The sequence below is a fragment of the Protopterus annectens genome, chromosome 16.part0 (genome assembly GCF_019279795.1).
Source record: "Protopterus annectens isolate FY-2018-M chromosome 16.part0, PAN1.0, whole genome shotgun sequence".
Lineage (NCBI taxonomy): Eukaryota > Metazoa > Chordata > Ceratodontiformes > Protopteridae > Protopterus > Protopterus annectens.
In genome coordinates, this window is record NC_056750.1 from 227,847,887 (window position 1) to 227,860,250 (window position 12,364).

At 37.1% G+C, this 12,364-nt stretch overlaps 1 gene segment (V, D, J or C); it reads right to left on the reverse strand.

Annotated features, from left to right (window-relative positions):
• Positions 1-2,298: 2,298 nt before the first annotated feature.
• Positions 2,299-3,280, reverse strand: LOC122790757. The segment is given in 2 exon segments: positions 2,299-2,933; positions 3,157-3,280. Coding segments are annotated over 2 exon segments (396 nt in total).
• Between the last annotated feature and the right edge of the window lie 9,084 nt (positions 3,281-12,364).

Sequence of the window (12,364 nt, forward strand, 5' to 3'; positions counted from 1 at the left end):
ATAACACAAAAGGACAGTCTGGGGAGTCTTTTACTCATCTGCAGGCATGGTTAGCACTACACCTCTCCCTACACTGATTCTACACCCGTGTCCCTCGACTCTCCCTTGGCAACATGCCATCATTAATATGCATGGCACACTGCCAAGGAGGAACCATGTACACAGACACAGTAACATTCTGTGTAGGCTCTACACTGCGCCTACACGGATTTTATTTATTAAATCCTGGGGTCTGTGTTAATTTGTGGCTGCAGGAATATCATCACATTCCGCACATTTAAAATTCACACTGTGTAGCTCTTTTTTGTTTTTGATTTTATTTTGCCTGTTTTATGCACTGTTTCAAAGTTATGTCTGAAATAGATCTTGTTGAATCTGTAGATTATCACATGCAACAGATGTTAAAGCAAACAAGTAAATGCAAAAAGATCTGTAGTATAAGCTAGGTGAGGTTAAAATCTAGAAAATGTCTACTATATGTGACTGTAAAATGCTCTATGCAACTTTTAAGATATTAAAGTAATACTTTCTCTCACATAATGAACTCATATAATGACATTAATTATTTTCCTTGAATATTGCACATGTCTAGATAGATATAAAATATGCTGCATTATTCTTCTAGCTTCTAACTTTTACACTGAAAGCAGTATAGTTATTGCCCGGTAATTTTATCTCCCTTTTTATTGTACCTGGTGTTTCATGATTTTTCTGCATACCATCTTCCCAGTTTTATACATTTGTCAGTGGATGTTATTAAAAGTGAAAATAAGACAACGTTTACAATCTGTTAAAAAAATTCAGATGAGGGACCACCCTTAAATCTTACAGTTATAGCAAGTTGTTTCCTTAGCCAGTGAGTTCAGATGTATGACTAGATAAGTGTAGATTCCCTTTACACTGTCTACTGTCATTCTGAATTATTAGTCAGTAAACTGTAATATAGTCTTTTGTACTATTTGAAATATACTGGCAATGAAGTAGTTTCTTGTATACTCACAACAATAACTTAAACTTCTTTAACTTCTATTGTTAAATGTATTCCCACTGAAAACTTAAGTGCAAGAATAATAAACATTTTAAAATATTTTTTTATTTGCGTGCTTATTTATTTTACATTTTATCAAGTGGGTAGTAAGGTTGGTCCAGAGACCCTTTTCTATCATGATCCAGGCCACAGGCACAGCAAAACAAGTATTTTGTATTGATGATATAGTTGGCTAAAACCTGAGCAAATCCATGACAACACATTTCATGCAATTACAATATGAGTCTTGAATTGTGTTCTAGACATGAATATTTCAGTATGAATATGAGTCCTGAAACTTTGTATTTGCACTTGAATCTGAAGGCATGTATGAAATGATAAAACTGCAGCCAACTCTTTGCTTTACAGTGTTAATTCATAATGTGTTACACAGGACGTACTTGACATGCAGTTGAAAACATTAAAACTATTTTAGGCACATTTTTAAAGAAATGTTGCTTATTTGATCATTTGTCTGAGGTAAATAAAGTCATGGAGTATATAAAAGAATCCCACAGTACTTCCTGATACACATGGAGGAACATGCTCAGTGCTCTTGAATCTGTAACCCGTGTAAGTTTATTAAAAGGAAACCAAAGAAGTGAAGGAAATCAGAACTGTTATTAACAACTTTTTAATATGATTAAGATGCAAATCAGAGTTTGGGTAAGATTTATAGTGTGTAAATATATGCAAAGTTAGGTGTTTAATAAATAGAAGATACGATGTGGTATTTAATAAGTCGGAGGTACAATGCAGTATTTACCTTATTTAATTAGATAACTAGAAAATTATGTTATCCAACAAAAGCATATACGATTGTTATATAAATAAGTATGGTAGCTAGCTAAGCAGTTTTACTGTGCTGTGATTATTAACCCTTGTCTCTAAAACCCTTATATATTTTTTATTTATTTTGTTTTATTAAGCTTCTTTCTAAAAATAGTGTAATCCACTTCTTTTCTAAGATCCTTTTCTAGTAGGAGAGTCATATTAGTATCTGTCAATTAGCACAGAGTCTTAAGGGCATGTGTTATTAACAAGCTGCTTAATGTGGGCAAGGTACAGGGTTTGACTCCTACTATCTTCATTTGTCCCCTGTGTATTTCTGACTGAGCCTCATAATCACATAGCACTTGAGCAATCAATGGGAGAGGGTTGGTTTCATTCCACCTCCTGTGCGACTTTTGAGCAAGTCACATAACCAGACATTTTTTCCATGTCACTCCACATTCACTTAACAAATAGACTTCCAGTTTTATGGGGCTGTTTTAATGTACTGCTTTTTTATAACTATGACTTTAGTGGTGGCAATGCATTATTTGTGTTGTCTCTGAGATCATATGGGGATGATTTTATAAACAATTTATTGGGCAATGAGGGGTAATAATTGCAGGGGATCAGTTTGAATGAGAAGTTGGACAGCAGTAGTGGAACTTGAGCTGTTACAGTGAGCTATATGACATTTAACAGTTTATATAAAATGCACAACGTTCAATAAAATATATATATTTTAATTTAGGATGGAGATAAATTGTTGCATAACATTTCTATTACATGAAGCTTGGTTTCTTGTACAGTGTTACAGGACTGACTGTTACTGTGTCACTCAATGCACAATAATAAACTGCTGAGTCAGACACCTGAGTATTGGAGATATGTAGAATTGCAAAGCTCTTGGAATAGTCAAAGATGACTGAAAACCTTCCGCTTTCAGAATTATTTTTATATCTAGCCACATCAACTCCTAGGTTTTCAACTGGTCCATTTGGTTTCTGACGGTAGAAGATTATGCTAGGCTGGGTTGTACTAGCTGCTGTGAAATTACATGAAAGTTGGACATTATTCCCTTCATAGGCATCCTCAGTTAATTCTGCCTGTGTCACTGTGTCACTGTTTACAATACCTGTTGAAAAAAACAAATAAAGGAAATAAACTCAGAATGGTAATATTCATGGTTATTTAAAAGCAAGCTCTACTCATGTAGTTATAAACCAACTATTCCAAAACTGCAAAAGTCAGATATCCTGTAATACTAGACTCCTTGCTGGATGGTTAGTACTGTTCTGTAACATTTCTTTGTCATATAAATTATATTTAACAAGTATTTCCATGTTTGTGAAACTCACCTAACAACATAAAGGCAAGACAGAAGCTATATCCGGAAGTCATATTTCTTCTGAATATCAAACCCACAATGTGAAAATCTAAGTGAAGTTATTAAAAACTCAGTTGCTCTGAATCTGAGCATGAAGATCTCTGTCTTTGTATAGCCAGAGAAGGAAAGCGTGGCAATATGTATCACTTCGTATGAAAGCATCCACAGTCATTTCTTTTGGAGGCGTGTCCTACCACTGTTACCATAATATGCAGCACAGAAGACGCTCACAAAGAATAAGCACAGCTAAGGGAGGTAGGGCACAGGAAATGACAGGTGTACTCCATTGAACTGCCTTGCATGATAAAGTGGTTTGTGTTGTGTACAGAAATGGTGCAGTTAAAGCCATATGATCTGAACTCTGACTGAAAGTTAATGCACAATAGTCTGCTAATATTTATGGAATATTGTTGCATAGTTATGTTATACTGTTTGATACAAAATCTACAACACAGTGCTTAGAAAACAGTAATGAATATCGGTGAGCCAATTATTTTTATGACAGAATCCTTACTGAAAGTTTCCCCTCTCACTACGAATTATCACCAAGAAAGCTATTATAGTATGCTAGAGTTACTATCATTAAATTTATGGAACTGGGCATTGACAGAGGGTCCTAGTCCTTGGACTGGCACCAGCCAGAATTGTTTTCCATGTATGTATAAGAGTTTCTAGTGGCAGTGTTTTTGCCTCCTTTAGTACTTAGTATGAAGAAAGAATTAAAGAAATGTAAACAGACCTAATGATCTGTTGTATAATTAAGCAATAACCGACAATGTGGTGTGGTATATTGAAGATTTACCCACGGTTGGTGTGGTTTAATCACGAGGGCGAAGCCAGAGTGATTAAACAAAGGCAGCCATGGGTAAATCTTCAATATGCCACAACCGCGGAATCAGTTATTGCTATTATACAATGACATTATTTAAGAAAAAAAATACTAACTTTTCTTAAATAATGCCTTTGTATAATGGCGGATTGCTGTTCTTCCACCAGTTGTGGTATACTGCTTCTGCATTTTGATGTACTGTGCATGCGTATAGGACTTGGGTTCCCACGCATACCCAGTACATCAAGGCTTTGAAACGGAAGCAATGGAGAAAAGAAAGTCTCCGTTGCTCCGTTTTTTCTCTTTTTTTTATTGTAAAAAAAGGTTTTGGTGCAGTTTATACCAACGGAAAAAAGTGCGGGCCTTTTTCCATTGGTATATTGTGGGATTTACAATGGGCACGCTGGTTGGGCTGGCCAATCAGCATGCACGTTTTCGAATATTAATAGGGAGACATTGTATAACTGTGTACTATTCTTGATGGACTGCTATGTGCAACACATTTAATAGGTGTTGTAATACACATTTTGAGAAAACACTATTAGAAACAGAGCACTTACCCTTTCCTCTGGTGCACTCATTACCCTTGCTATGTGGTAAACAATTATTTTATAATTTGCATTTTTTTGTCCAAGGATTCATAGAGATGTACTGTAATGCTGTGTGAAGCTTGTGTGAAAACATACCGCTAAACTTCTTAGTGCAAGAATTCTGAACAAAACTAAAAACAGTGGTAGTCAAAGGTCCAAAATCAGAGACAGATTTTAAATATTGCTCTTATAAACTTAGAAAGTTGACAAGATAAAATGTGCATTATTATGCATGTTCTGAAACTCAAATGTCTGTCATTTAAAGATTTCAGTACTCGGTGATTAACCAGAAAACCACAATTGCAGAACAGACCAAAATATGAAACTCATCTGATGCCCATAAATATTAACGTGCCTGCCAAATATCCAGCTAACATCCAAACTAAATGGCAAAAATGTCACACAGACATATTTAATGACATCAGCTGGGTTTAAAGTCCCTACGCTTCTGAAGTATAGCCAAACTATCCACTTGTGCTGTGTTAATGAGGTCAATAAAAAGGCCAAAGTATGCATATCTACAGCTAGTATGATTTGGCTTCATTGGCCTGAATGCAACCACAAAGACTTAAAAGTCAGAAACCATAAAGCTAAAATACTTGAGGTTATTAAGGGGTCATTTGCATATATCCTATAAGCTTCCATTACAGGAGGTTTAAGCTATGAAAACTCTAGATTGGCTGGGTTTTTCTTGCAGTTTTTATTGAATGATTGTCTGTGCAATTTTTACTCTTGGGTTAAGCTGTAGTACTATACACAGTGCAACATTCTTATGATGTGTAGTACATCAATATTGCCAAATGGTGTCCTAAATCACATGACAACTATTATTTTTGTTATAGTGGGAAGAAAGGAGTTTACAGGAGAGTATGAAATAGATGGGAAAGAGCAAGCAGAGGAAAACACACAAGGAAGCAAATGGGTAAGAGGGTAAGTAAAAAAGTTGGGTACATATTAGGGGATTGAAGCTCTTTTATTTGAATAGAAAATGGATGAAGAATATAGCATGCAAGAGAAGACTGGCTATAGAAATATAGAAAGGGGGTGTAGCATAGTGTGTCTGGCAAACAAGCAAATGTAAAGCATTAAAAACAAATAGGGTTGGATTTAAACACATGAAGATGGGGGTGACAATGGTTGGATATAAACATACACAGGGTGGACAAATAGTGATGTGTGTGGTTGAGCAATACACAAGGTATGGAGTGGGGCACATTAGCAATGAGGCTGATAACACTTAGAGGAAAGGGTGGGGTGTTTACCACAAGAAGGTTGTCAGAGAATCACAGAGAACCACCTACTCTGAACCATTACAAAGAAATGACCTGATTTAAGCACTGACAGAGGATGTCTGACCCTCCTGTTGCTTGCTGCTCCAGCAAACCTATAATTCACTGCAGGAAAGCCTCCACCTCACTAACACTGACACCAATCTAATGTTTAACTGCATACTTCACAGGAATTTTGACCATCTGCTGCAGCTGACATTGGTCAGCAGGTGGAGAGACATGGTTATCTACCTGAACCACAACACCATCTTTAGAATCAAGAATATGCAACAAAAATAAATGGTGATAACTTTGCCTGGGACTGCTGATCTTCCTTGCCTACATTTTTTTATTGCATTATTTGAGTCTGCAGTGTGGAGAAACAATAGGAAAATGGCATCAAGTAGCATGTTATTGAACCACTCTGATCTGCAAACCAAATAGTAATGATGCACATCTAGACTTGCAGCCAGCTGTTCTTGCCTCCTTTGACACTTGGCATTACAGAATTATATCTTCTGATAATCTGGAAGATAGAATTGCATACAATGTTAGTACCTCCATGAGGATTAGTCACGTCTCCTGAAACTAAAAAAAAATGTTATATATATAGTACAATTGTCTTTGTACTTCTGCTTTCCAGTGCTGCGGAGTTTAAAAGCAGTATAATTTAATTTAAGGAAAGCAAGATTTCATTTAAAAACAGCATCCCCAAGGACTGCATCATCTCATTTAAGGACAGCCTCATTTCATTTAAAAAGAACATTATTCCATTTAAGGACAGCGTCGTTTCATTTAAAAAACAACATTATTTCATTTAAGGACAGCATTATTTCATTTAAGGACAACCTCATTTCATTTAAGAAGTCAGGTCATTCAAGTGCTCATCAGACTGATGGATGCCTATTGCCTGTATAAGTATGAGGCCCAGCTACTAATAGTCCTCCATGTTTTTGATGAGTCCATCATATGGACCCAGAATCTGTTGCCTAATGTGGGCGTGAAGGAGATAAAGACATATCCTTTTGCCATCTTCCCACACAGTGGAAGAACCCTATGTCTGTAAGTCCTGCAAGCCTCCTCTGCCTTGTAATATGCCAAGCTCAAAATGGTATGCCAAAAGGGCAGCAAATTGTGAATGTACAGATGACAGTGAATCTCCTTCTATGCAAGCATTTGCTGTTCAGGTGAGCAGCATGCATGCATGCATGCATGTGTCGACCTCCTGCACCTGCCCTAGGAATGCAAGAACATGATATTAAATGTGCAGTTAATTATGGCACAATTCTGTGAAAATGAAATTAAGTAATTCATAGATAAGTATCATAGAAATCCTCATTTACCTACATAAACTTGAAAAAGGTATCAATCTGCAGAGTTTAGCTTGGAGTCACCATTTGGGTTGCTGGTATTTCGAAAGATGTGTAGTACTATGACTGCTATTGTAGTTTTTCATAGCTGTAGAATTTGCTTGCAAGTTGTGTATTTTCCATCCAACAACTATTTAGATATCAGAGACATGATATACTATTAGGCATGTTTCCTGTGGGTAGGTGCATGTATTATATATTGATTTAATGTGCCTTATCTGTTTGAGTATACTTTTCATTGGCCACAACAGCAGATAAATGCTGTTTGGGTTGCAGAAGGGGGCTGTACCATACAATATCCACAGAGTATTCTATGTCTTATCCTCTGTCAAGGAGTTTAACTGGTAGCTTATTACAATCTGTAAGGCCTATGAACTGTGCATATGCTATTTCAAGGGAGGCGGAGTGTCTATACATCCCGTATAAGATAAAATTATAGGCAATTCAGTTTGGGGAAGTATTACGTTATGGGAAAGTATTACCTGATACTGTAGCACACCTCCTGCTTAATATGAGTATGCTATTTAAAGGAGTTTATATATGGAACATTCTCAGAACATTAGACTTCATAGGACAGCCCATAGGATGAGGTAGATTCCAGATGAATATTTCAGATATACTGACAGCAATATTTTGTGCATGGCCTTCAGATGACAGTAGGTGCAGATGGACCATTATGGGATGAAATGACGCAGTTTGCTTTGCAGGACATACATATTGTCATTCCAGACAAGTGCACAGTGAGACAAGTCACTTGACTGGCATGATCTACAGTGTCAACAAGTCAGCGGTGAATGCTGCAAGGCTGCAATGAGAGATTTAGTAAACAGTGTAGGTCACCAAGGTCAAAAAACTGACAGCAATTGAAAGCATAACCCTCAACCATCAAGATTTTTGCAGTATATCCAGATTTTTCCCTTATAGTTTTTGTTTGTCCTTCATATAATTTGTGTTTTTCTGGCAATTCACTGAGCATCGAAGTCACTACATAATGATATGCATTTGATTTTTAGATTTCATATATTTTACAAAATGCAGAGTAATGCAAAATCTCATATTCTGGCAACTTTCTAAATAGCAATATTTAGACTCTGTCCCTGACTTTTGGCCTTTGTAACCCCCCTCCCATTATTTTTGGCTCCGTCCAACTTTCTTAGACTTAGAGGTTTATGAATTGTGCATGAAAGAGTTCCTTGTATTACTGGCTTGTAGGCTTGAAACAAATTTATCATGCATGGAATGGTGGCTTGAAACAGATTTATCATTCATGGCCTGGGAGATGGATGTTATTGCTTGCTTGATCTACGTCATTTGTATCAGTGGGTGATAGACCAAGTCAGCAGTATACAGTGATGGTTTGCATACGGAACTGTTATGTGTGTGTGTGTGTGTGTGTGTGTGTGTGTGTGTGTGTGTGTGTGTGTGTGTGTGTGTGTGTGTGTGTGTGTGTGTGTATGTGTGTGTGTGTGTGTGTGTGTGTGTGTGTGTGTGTGTGTGTGTGTGTGTGTGTGTGTGTATGTATGTGTGTGTGTGTGTGTGTGTGTGTGTGTGTGTGTGTGTGTGTGTGTGTGTAGTAACAAGGAAGGCATCTCTCACATTTTTTCGTAGTCACTTTGGAACTGAAACAGGTTGCTGCCACCAGTGAAAGTACAGTTGCATAAGAAGGAATTGGCCATATATGGAACCTTGACCTACGTGAAGTATAGTCACCCTAGTAACACATTACAAGATATTCACTATATTTTGTATGTTTATACGTTCTAGGAAATCTTACCAAAAACATGCTCTTTTAGACAAGAACTATTACACAGTAGCACAGGGAATATACTCCCAAACTGTTCTGTTCTACTATCAGCAGTCTTCTAAAGCCAAGTACTGAAACCCACCCCTCACCTTCTTCCCAATGAAATGAATGCAAGCATAGCTTGTAGGTTAAATGAACACTTTATCATTACTACCTCTCACATCTGCCAAAAGAATGCAGGTATACCTGCTCTAACCACACACTGTAGTACTAGCTGGACAAATAATTTCTCACTTGAACCAGTCCCAATTACTATAATAAAGAAATTCTTGAACAAACCAAATACCGACTACATTAGAAGCAGACAATGTTACTGCAAAATATCTTAAATTAGGAGCAGATGGAGTAAGCTACCTAGTCTCTATAGTAATCAGCAGATCCTTACAAGAATGTTATATTCCAAATATATAGAAAACTTTACATTATAACAATACATGAATGAGATATCTCCACTGAATTCTGAAACTTTCGCTATATTGCAATACTCCCTTCACTTTTTAAAGTATTGGAAAGTTATAGCCATCATCAAACCCCAAACTTTCTGCTATAAGAACACTTACTTTCTCTCTCATATGTGTTCCAGACCCATTATAGCACTAAAACTGCCCTACTACACTTTCTAAACATGATCAGCCAAAACAGAACCATAAGTAACCCAGTCTCCACGTCTCCTCCTCTACAAGTTCTCACATTTAGGACTAAGCAGCACTACCATTAAATGGCTTTCTAGTCACCTCAACAACCCATCCACATTCTGCAAATGGCAGGGTTCCCAATTTACTCACCAGTCAGTACAAACAGGAGTACCACAGGGGTCATTACTAGGACCCCGTCCTATTTAATATATTCATAAATAACTTGCGCTTGGCAGCCAAACATGCAACAATCATACAATATGCAGATGATGCAGCTCTTATATCATGACCTCTGTCATGTAATATTTAGTGCTACGCTCCACCCCCACCTTCTCATTGACCATACAAGACCACTGCCAGAACCATTGTCATACATTATTGTGGCTAATATTTAAAAAGGCATTCTACAATAGTTATTGATGATTTATATTTTTATTTACTACATCACAGATAGTTGAGGACCACTGTCACACCTTACTGCAGCCACTATTTAAAGAGCATTGTGCAATAAACACCACTGTTTTATACTTCCTCCAGCTGTACCTTGGATTGCCCAGGATCACTGCCATACCTTACTGCTTCCAATATTTAAAATGTTCATTACAGATTTACCCTTCCTTCCACTTGCTATGTGGAGTGCCTTAGAACAGCTGCCGTATTTTATTTTTGCCAATACATAAAATGGCATCCTGCAATGTAAGTCGGGACCCTCATTTTTTTTTTTTATTGGTGGGAAGGAGGAAGCAAATTGTTAGTAGATGAAGACGTTATATGAAAAAAATGGTATTAAAAAGTGCTTGCCTTTCTAGAGTACATTACAGGCAGCCTCCTATTTCATGACCAAATCAAATGTCAGAAGAATTTCTGGTATTAGGATACCCTCTACTGGTACTAAGGAAAAAATGTTTTGCAGTGCACAGTCAAAAATTAATGTTTAGATGTGACATAAAAAATATATTCACAATTCAGTTCCTCTTTATAAAATATGAATTAAGAAAGGAAAATGTGCTAACCTGTGGGTACTTCTGCATCTTATAATGTGTTGAAAGCCTATGTATAGGAAGAAACTGGAAAGTTATTTTAACAGAACAGCATGAAGAAATGGTAGTATGCGGTACCATATGGTGCCTCTGAAAAAAATAGTTTTTAAATCACCTATTAGTTTCATCCTGTTCTTTTGTTCTGGATTAGTATATTATTACTGTAAATCCCTCTGACTCCACATTTATTTCATATACTTACTGAGGTCTCTTAATTTTTCCTACTGGGGGCAGAATTCAGCAAGGTTCATAATGCAGCCTCATTGCTCTATATAGTGAAGCGGAGGTAACATGATGTGTCCCAGTGCTGAATGAATATGCATAAGTTCTGGTATAGCTCTGTTGTGCTTGGAAAAGGGCTGCATAGCAAAACATTACAACTGCAATAAAGCAGTAATTCTACTGCAGGAGTATGAGATGCCATGTAATCACAGTGTTAGCCAGAAGGACATGGAGTGCCCAGTGCTATGCATGTTCACATACATTGAAGTACTGCATAGCTGCAATACAAGCACTGGGAGCAACTTATACAAGAACACCACAGCATAGTACTAGGTCATGTCACCATATAAATGGGGAAGAAAGGGATACATAGTAAAGTCAAAAATGGGGAACACTAAGCAAAGGAACACACTGAAGGCCAACATAAAGGCGAGATAAGTGGTGAGGGGAGGGCCTAATTTTCTGTGAGACATGTGCCTGGTGGTGACTGGCCTCTTTGGGGAGTCCATCTTTTACAAAGATGCCAGTCACCAGTGCAGGCCATTAAAGATTGATCCTGGGACCACTGTTTTTTGGCATCTACTTCTCTGAAGTCAAGGCCAGTGTCGTCGGTCTCTGGCTGATGAAAGTTGCAGACAATTGCAAACTAGGTGCATTCATAGAATCTACTAATGCTCTCCAAGAAGGAGTGACAGAGACAAATAACTGGTGTCAGAGCTGTGGACTATAACTAAATACCAAAACATGCGTAATAGTATCCTTTGGAAAGACATCCACACCAGTCACTATCCTAGTTACCACACACTCCTAAGAGTCAACCCAGTAGTCAGGGAGTTGGAGACACACATAAATAGTAATCTAGCCTTTGACCATCATGTGTCTGTGGTAGTGAGAAAATAAAGATCTGGCATCTAGGTCCACATAGATCATTGTTCCACTATATTTGGCACTCATCAGAAATATTCTCAATATTTCCAGTAACTACATATTAGTTTATTTGACATAGGCTATCCACTTCTGCAGTGTGTCTTGCTACTTGCAGTATATATTGTATTACTGATTGTAATTTATCCTAGCAATATTTCAGAAAAAGTATTTCAATCTGTTTGTGTTTTTATCTGCTGGGAATTTTCTCCCCTTCTATATAATTACTTATCAGCTAATGTAAAATGTTTTTATATGTGTTTTTATGGGGTCATTGTCCCCCATCTCATTGTAAACGATTTAATCTGTTATGAGGCTTTTCTCCCCTTTATGTAATTACAGATCAACTGCTATTTAAATGTTTTTGAATTTGTTGTGGAGCTTTTCTCATCTGGCCTCGACTGAAAATGACCTATTGGCTCAGTAGGACTTTCCTAGTTATCAAAGGACAAATCAATAAATCTGATGTATAACTGAGTATAATTCTCCATTTGGTA